The sequence below is a fragment of the Moschus berezovskii genome, chromosome Y (genome assembly GCF_049115385.1).
Source record: "Moschus berezovskii isolate FMDL1 chromosome Y, NW_MosBer_1.0, whole genome shotgun sequence".
In the NCBI taxonomy this organism is placed as follows: Eukaryota; Metazoa; Chordata; class Mammalia; order Artiodactyla; family Moschidae; genus Moschus; species Moschus berezovskii.
The window spans coordinates 28446206-28454662 of NC_142489.1; the positions used below are offsets into that span (position 1 = coordinate 28446206).

Sequence of the window (8457 nt, forward strand, 5' to 3'; positions counted from 1 at the left end):
TAATTCAGTTCAGTTCCGTTAAGTTCAGTTGCTCAATCGTGTCCGAATCTCCGCGACACCATGAATCACGGCACGCCAGGTCTCCCTATCCATCACCACTCCAGGGTTCACTCAAACTCATGTCCAGAGAGTCGGTGATGCCATCCAGCCATCTCATTCTCTGTTGTCCCCTTCTCCTCCCGCCCTCAAACTTTCCCAGCATCAGAGTTTTATCCAGTGAGTCAACTCGTCGCATGAGGTGGCCAAAATATTGGAGTTTCAGCTTCAGCATCAGTCCTTCCAGTGAACACCCAGGATTGATATCCTTTAGAATGGACTGGTTGGATCTCCTTGCAGTATAAGGGACTCTCAAGAATCTTCTCCAGCACCACAGTTCAAAAACATCAATTCTTCGGCGATCAGCTTTCTTCACAGTCCAAATCTCACATCCATACATGACCACGGGAAAAACCATAGCCTTGACTTGACGGACATTGTTTGACAAAGTAATGTCTCTGCTTTTTAATATACTATCGAGGTTAGTCATAACTTTCCTTCCAAGGAGTAAGCGTCTTTTAATTTCATGGCTGCAATCAGCATCTGCAGTGATTTTGGAGCCCCCAAAATTAAGTCTGACACTGTTTCCACTTTTTTTCCATCTATTTCCCATGAAATGATGGGACCAGAAACCTTGATCTTTGTTTTATGAAGATTCAGCTTCAAGTCAACCTTTTTACTCTCCTTTTTCACTTTCACCAAGAGGTGTTTGAGTTCCTCTTCTCTTTCTGCTGTAAGGGTGGTGTCATCTGCATATCTGAGCTTATTGATATTTCTCCCAGCAATCTTGATTCCAGCTTGTCCTTCTTCCAGCCCAGCATTCCTCATGATGTACTCTGCATATAAGTTAAATAAGCAAGTTGACAATATACAGCCTTGACGTACTCCTTTTCCTATTTGGAACCAGTCTCTTGTTCCATGTGCAGTTCTGACTGTTGCTTCCTGACCTGCATACACGTTTCTCAAGCGGCAGCTCAGGGGTCTGGTATTCCCTTCTCTTTCGGAATTTTCCACAGTTTATTGTGATCCACACAGTCAAAGACTTTAAAACAATTACCCTTCCATTAAAAAATCAATAAGAGAAATAGCAGGTTGATGTATCACAATATTTTCTTGTGGTCTAACTGATATTGATGATGGAGAAGAGAAATAATATCAAGTTAGGGCACGTCCATGAGCAACTATCTGAACGGTAGAACGCTTTAGTATGAATGGCACAGTTAAACTTCTGAAGTCTGAAAATACATTTGCTCCACTAATTTCAGAACTGAAGTCAGAGTTATGATCACCAATATTACCCATTGCTTTAATATGCTTCTTCTTCTTATCTCGGAATAATAAAGATATTTTAGAGACATTTTTATGATCAACTCTTCTTTTGATTGTTACTAAATGTGAGGATAACCTCGTTCAAAATATGGTTATGATCGAACTGAAACTAAGGGGAGCATGAGAAGATGGTGGAGGAATAGGACAGGGTGACCATTTTCTCCCCCACAAAATCAGCAAAAGAACATTTGAACACTGAGTAAATCCCATAAAACAACTTTTGAATACCGGCAGAGGACATCAGGTACCCAGAAAAGCAGCCCATAGACTTCAAAACAAGGTAGGAAACAGCATAAAAGATAAAGAGATACAAAAGAAGGAGGAAGGGAGCTCCGTCTTGGGAAGGGAGGCTTAAAAAAAAAGAGAGAGAGAAGTTTCCAAACACCTGGAAGCACAGGCGACTCTGTGGATAGGCTTGGAAACTCAGAGGGCCACATAACTAGGAGAAAAGAGACATAAATAATTAAAGCCCACAGACTAAGTGCCCAGAGGAATCTTTCAGTGATGAAGTGGTGTAGACGCCCACACCCACCACTAGCAGGTGATGGCCGGGCAGGGAGGCGAGATATCAGCGCTTAGAGAGAGGACAGGGCCTGAATGCCCCGAGGGCAATCTGAGCGCTCTAACGGGAGCAAAGCAGACTGTGCAGCGAAAAGCCCCATCCTAAGAGTCTTCCACTCCCGTTTCACATAACAAAGGACTAAGCAAAGCAAGCCGGCTGTGGGCGGCCCATCCCCCAGCTCCCGCTGGGACAGGCATGGAGGGCAACCAGCTCCGGAAGGGGCAGCTGTGGCCCCAGACAGGCTTCCCATACCAAGCTGCAGTCAGGCTTCCTTGCTAACTAAGACTTCTTGGATTTGGGCCAGTCAATATTTTCCCGAGAAAGTGTTCCGGTTGTACACACAGAAAACCAAGCAGCAGGGACCGGGGAGGCGGTAAGCCACAGCGACCACGCTCGCCAAACGCCTGGTCACCTGAGCTGCTCAGACCGGGGAAGGCACAAAATACAGGCCCAGCCAAGTCTGCGCTTTTGTGGAGTACTCGCGGACCTGAACCTGAGTCGCTTAGACCTGGGAAGTGCATGCAACCCAGCACCGGCCAGGGACAGCACCTGGCAGACAACTGAGAGCCTGAGCAGCATAAACAGGGAAAACACACATGCTGCGAGCAGGCGCATTCCCACAGTAGTCGAGACACTGTGAGCACTTCCCACAGATGCCAGTGATATTTGTTAGCAGCATTCCTCCCTCCCTACGGCAGGACCGAGCAGGTGAGCCGGTGTCCACCACCACTCCCTGGTGTCAGGATGGGAATTAGACACTGAAGAGACCAGCAAACAGAAGAGATTTTACAATAGAAGGAACTGCCTTGGAGGTAACAGAAGGAGAAGTCTTGAATCTACTGCAAGAATAAGACTGAAAACCAGAGGCAGAGGCTTAAGGTCAAATCCTGAGAACACCAGAGATCTCCTGTTCCAGGGAACATTAATTGATAGGTGCCCATCAAATGCCTCCATACATAAACTGAGACCAGGCACAACCGAAGGGTCAACAAGTTTCAGTGAAATAAATACCACACAAATTCTCCAGCCACACAGGAAAATAGCCCTGAGCTTCAACATACAGGCTGCCCAAAGCCACCCCAAACCACTGACATCTCAAACTCATTACTGGACTCTCCATTGCAATCCATAGAGAAATCCAGCTCCACCCACCATAACACTGAAACAAGCAAACCAAATTAGGGAACCTTGACAAGTCACCCATCCAACCCCACACACAACGAGGTAACTACAAAATAAAGAGAACTCCACGAACTGCAAGAAGACGGAAAGGCCACCCCAGGCACAATAATATAAGCAAGATGAAGAGGCAGAGAAACACCCAGCAAGTAAAGGAACAGGATAAATGCCCACCAACACAAACAAAAGAGGAAGACATAGGGAACCTACCTGATAAAAAATTTCGAATTTTAATGGTGAAATGATTCAAAATGTGGAAAGCAAAAAGGAGTTACAGATAAATAAAGTGGAGAAAAGGATTGAGAAGATGCAAGAAATGTTTAATAAGGAATTAGAGGGGAAAAAAGAGTCAATATACAGTGAATAATGCAATAGATGAGATCAGAAACACTTTCAAGGAAACAAGCAGTAGAATAACGGAGATAGAAGACAGGATAAGTGAACTAGAAGATAGAATTGTACAAATAAATGAAACAGAGATGGAAAAAGAAAAACAACTTAAAAGAAATGAGGACAATATTAGAGGCTTCTGGGACAATGTTAAACGCCCCAACATTCGAATCATACGAGTCCCAGAAGAAGAAGACAAAATGAAAGACCATGTGAGAATACTTGAGGAAATAATAGTTGAAAATTTCACTAAAATGGGGAAGGAAATGATGACCCAATTCCAAGAAACCCAGAGAGTTCCTAACAGGATAAACCCAAGGCAAAATAACCCAATTCACATATTAATCAAATTAGCAAAGATCAAACACAAAGAAAAAATATTAAAAGCCGCAAGGGAAAAACAAAAAATAACACACAAGGGGATCCCCATAGGGATAACAGCTGATCATTCAATGGAAACTCTTCAGGCCATGAGGGAATGGCTAAATATATTAAAGTGATGAAAGAAAGTAACCTACAGCCCAGATGACTATACCCAGCAAGGATCTCATTCAAATATGAAGGAGAAATCAAAAACTTTACAGACAAGCAAAAGCTGAGAGATTTCAGCATCACCAAACCAGCTCTCCAACAAATATTAAGCGATCTTCTCTAGACAGGAAACAGAAAGGGTATATAAACTTGAACCAAAAACAATAAAGAAAAAGGTAATGGGATCATACTTATCAATAATCACCTTAAACGTAAATGGGTTGAATGTCCCAACCAAAAGACAAAGGCTGGCTGAATGGACACAAAAACAAGACCCCCGGATATGTTCTCTACAAGAGACCCACTTCAAACTAGGGACACATACAGACTGAAAGTGAAGGGCTGGAAAAAGACATTCGATGCAAATAGAGACCAAAAGAAAGCAAGAATAGCAGTACTTATATCAGATAAAATAGACTTTAAAACAAAGACTATGAAAAGAGACAAAGAAGGAAAGTACATAATGATCAAAGGATCAATCCAAGATGAAGATATAACAATTATAAATATTTATGCACCCAACCTAAGAACACCACCATATGTAAGAAAATTACTAACAAGTATGAAAGGGGAAATTAACAATAGCACAGTAATAGTTGGAGACTTTAAAAGCCCACTCACACTTATGGATAGGTCAACTAAACAGAAAATTAACAAGGAAACACAAATTTTAAATGATACAATAGACAAATTAGTCCTAATAGATCTCTATAGGACATTTCACCCCAAAACAATGAATTTCAACTTTTTCTCAAGGGCACACAGAACCTTTTCCAGGATAGATCACATCCTGGGCCATAAATATAGCCTTGGTACATTCAAAAAAGTTGAAATCATTCCAAGTATCTTTTTTGACCACAATGCAGTAAGATTAGATCTCAATTACGGGAGAAAAACTATTAAAAATGCCAACATATGGAGACTGAACAACACGCTGCTGAATAATGAACAAATAATAGAAGAAATCAAAAGAGAAATCAAAATATGCATAGAAATGAATGAAAATGAAAACACAACAACCCTAAATCTCTGGGACACTGTAAAAGCAGTGTTAAGAGGAAAATTCATAGCAACACAGGCACACGTCAAGAAACAAGAAAAAAGTCAACTAAATAACCTAACTCTACATCTACAGAAACTAGAAAAGGAAGAAATGAGGTAACCCAGGGTTAGTAGAAGGAAAGAAATCGTAACAATTAGGGCAGATATAAATGCAAAAAAAACACAAAACAGACCATAGCAAAAATAAACCAAGCCAAAAGCTGGTTCTTCGAGAAGGCAAATAAAATTGACAAACCACTAGCCAGACTCATCAAGAAACAAAGGGAGAAGTACCCAATCAATAAAATTAGAAATGAAAATGGAGAGATCACAACCGACAACAGAGAAATACAAAGGAATATTAGAGAATACTATCAGCAATTATATGGCAATGAAATGAATAACTTGGAAGAAATGGACAAATTCTTAGCATAGTAAAACCCTCCAAAACTGAACCAGGAAGAAATAGAAAATCTTAACAGACCCATCACAAGCACGGAAGTAGAGGCTGCGATTCGAAATATTCCAGCAGACAAAAGCCCAGGTTCAGAGGGCTTCACAGCTAAATCCTACCAAAAACTTAGTGAAGAGCTAACGCCAATTCTGGTGAAACACTTTCAGAAAATTGCTGAGGAAGGGAAATTTCCAAACGCATTCTATGAGGCCACCATCACCCTAATCCCAAAACCTGGTAAAGATCCCACAAAAAAAGAAAACTACAGGCCAATATCACTGATGAACATGGATGCAAAAATCCTTAACAAAATTCTCGCAATCAGAATCCAACAACACATTAAGAAGATCATACATCATGACAAAGTGGGCTTTATCCCAGGAATGCAAGGATTCTTCAATATCCACAAATCAATCAATGTAATACACCATGTTAACAAACTGAAAAATAAAAATTATATGATTATCTCAATAGATGCAGAGAAAGCCTTTGACAAAATTCAACATCCATATGATAAAACCGCTCCAGAAAGTGGGAATAGAAGGGACATATCTCAACATAATTGCGGGGAGCGGTGCGTCTCGGATGCCGGCCCTGGGAGCAGTCCTTGTTTCAAGGAGCCTGTAAAGGCAATTGCCCCCTGTCCCGCCACCCCTTTGACCATGTTGGATAAACATTAACCGTGGGCTAAGGCGGATGGAGGCAGGTGAGAAGGGTCACGGTAGCTTAAGTTTAAGAGAAAAACAAATTTGTTATTACCTTGCCTCTGACGGCCTGAGGGAAAAAGTCATTGTGTAAAAGAACAATTCTTTCTGTAACCATGGGGATATACATTCCTGATGTCCTGACTAAGATCTTGTTTGTCCTTGCATATATAAGGAGCACTCTACACAATAAAGTATTACTGTTATACACTGCAATCCTCTCGACCCCATCTTTTCTTTCTCCTTTTTTCTAAGCAGACAGACGCCGATTCGTGTCGAACGTTGAATCGTCCGTGCAGGCACGGGCAGTTGGCGCCCAACGTGGGGCTCGAAGACGGACGACTGTTGGCCGCTACCCGGACCACGTGAGTCTTGCTTTATAGAATTACAAGTTTGAGGTTATAAGTTTGAGGGGTAGGAAGGTTTATTGTCGAGAGTATAAACTATGGGACAAAATAATAGCCGGCAATTCTTTGTGCATATGCTACAATTCATGTTGAAAGACAGAGGCATTCGTGTTTCTACTCCACGGCTGAATGCGTTTCTGGCATTTGTAGAAGAAGTATGTCCCTGGTTTCCTAAAGAGGGGACAGTTAATTTAGAAACCTGGAAAAAGGTGGGAAAGCAAATTCAGGCACGTTACACATTGCACGGGCCCGGAAAAATGCCTGTGGATACTTTTTCTCTGTGGTCCTTAATTCAGGACTGCCTGGACCTAGAAAATGGTGAGGAGTCGAGGCTTAAAGATAAGATACAGGATGATCCTCCTCCTCCGGAATCTAGTATTCCGCCACTGCAGGAAAGTCCCTTTGACCCTGAGGATACAGAGACTTTAGAAGAAGCAGCTGCTAAATATCATCAGGAAGATTGGGAGCTGCTTATGACTGATGCAGCAGGGGAAGAGAAAGGGGAAACCTGTATCCAGGAACTAGAATGTTTAATGAAGCAGCTGCTGTCTACCATTAAAGACAATGTGGATACTCCTCCTCTTAATAATTCTGCTGCTGCCCCCTTGTCAGGGACAGAAAAGCCTATTTCTTCTTCTGCGCCCCCGGCATATGCTTCTTTTCTATCCCCCCTCCAGCAAGCACTTAAACAAGCTCAGCAAGAGGGCGAAGTTCTTGCTGGCTATCCCAAGGCATTTCCTGTTTTTGAGAATGCTAACCAACGCTATTATGAACCATTACCATTTAAACAATTAAAAGAATTAAAGGTAGCATGTGCCCAGTATGGTCCCACAGCCCCTTTTACGCAAGCCATGGTAGAAAATTTAGGGGGTCAAAATTTACCCCCTAGTGATTGGAAGCAAATTGCTCGCGCTTGTCTCACAGGCGGCGATTATCTATTATGGAAATCAGAATTCACAGAACAATGTGGAGTTATAGCTGAAACAAATCAGAGACAAGGGCTTCCCACTACTTGCTGCTGCTGCTGCTGCTAAGTCACTTCAGTCGTGTCCGACTCTGTGTGACCCCATAGACGGCAGCCCACCAGGCTCCCCCATCCCTGGGATTCTCCAGGCAAGAACACTGGAGTGGGTTGCCATTTCCTTCTCCAATACTTATGAAATGTTAATTGGAGAGGGCCCTTATCTAAACACTAATGCTCAATTAAATTACCATCCTGCGGCTTATGCCCAAATATCCAATGCTGCTCTTCAAGCTTGGAGAAAATTGCCCTGTTCGGCCAACAAAACAGAGGATCTTTCAAAAATTCGGCAGGGGCCAGATGAGCCATATCAAGACTTTGTTGCTCGATTATTAGAAGCGGTAGGAAAATTGATGGCCGATGAACAAGCAGGCATGGTGCTAACCAAGCAATTGGCTTATGAAAATGCCAACTCCGCCTGCCAAGCAGCCCTCCGGCCCTACCAAAAAAAGGGGGTACTTTCTGATTACATTCGCATCTGTGCTGACATTGGACCCTCATATATGCAGGGTATTACATTGGCTGCTGCCCTGCAGGGAAAAAGTATCAAAGAAGATCTATACCGACAACAAATGAAAAATGAGGCGCCCCATCGCCTCTGGCAATGCAGGGTGCTTTGTGTGCGGCCAGCCCGGACATCGGGCTGCCTTTTGTCAGCAATGGGATAATACCAATAATGTCCGGACCCCCAATGTGTGCCCTCGGTGCAAAAAAGGAAAGCATTGGGTAAAAGATTGCAAATCTAAAACAGACGTGCAAGGCAATCCTCTCCCTCCCATGTCGGGAAACTGGGTGAGGGGCCA

At 42.7% G+C, this 8457-nt stretch overlaps 1 protein-coding gene across 1 annotated transcript; it reads left to right on the plus strand.

The window, feature by feature from the left end:
• The first annotated feature begins 6671 nt into the window (after positions 1–6671).
• Positions 6672–7667, plus strand: LOC129556571 (endogenous retrovirus group K member 24 Gag polyprotein-like). The gene has a single exon (XM_088834502.1). It carries the CDS (start codon positions 6672–6674, stop codon positions 7665–7667), a length of 996 nt encoding a protein of 331 aa, XP_088690628.1.
• The last annotated feature ends 790 nt before the right edge of the window (positions 7668–8457 follow it).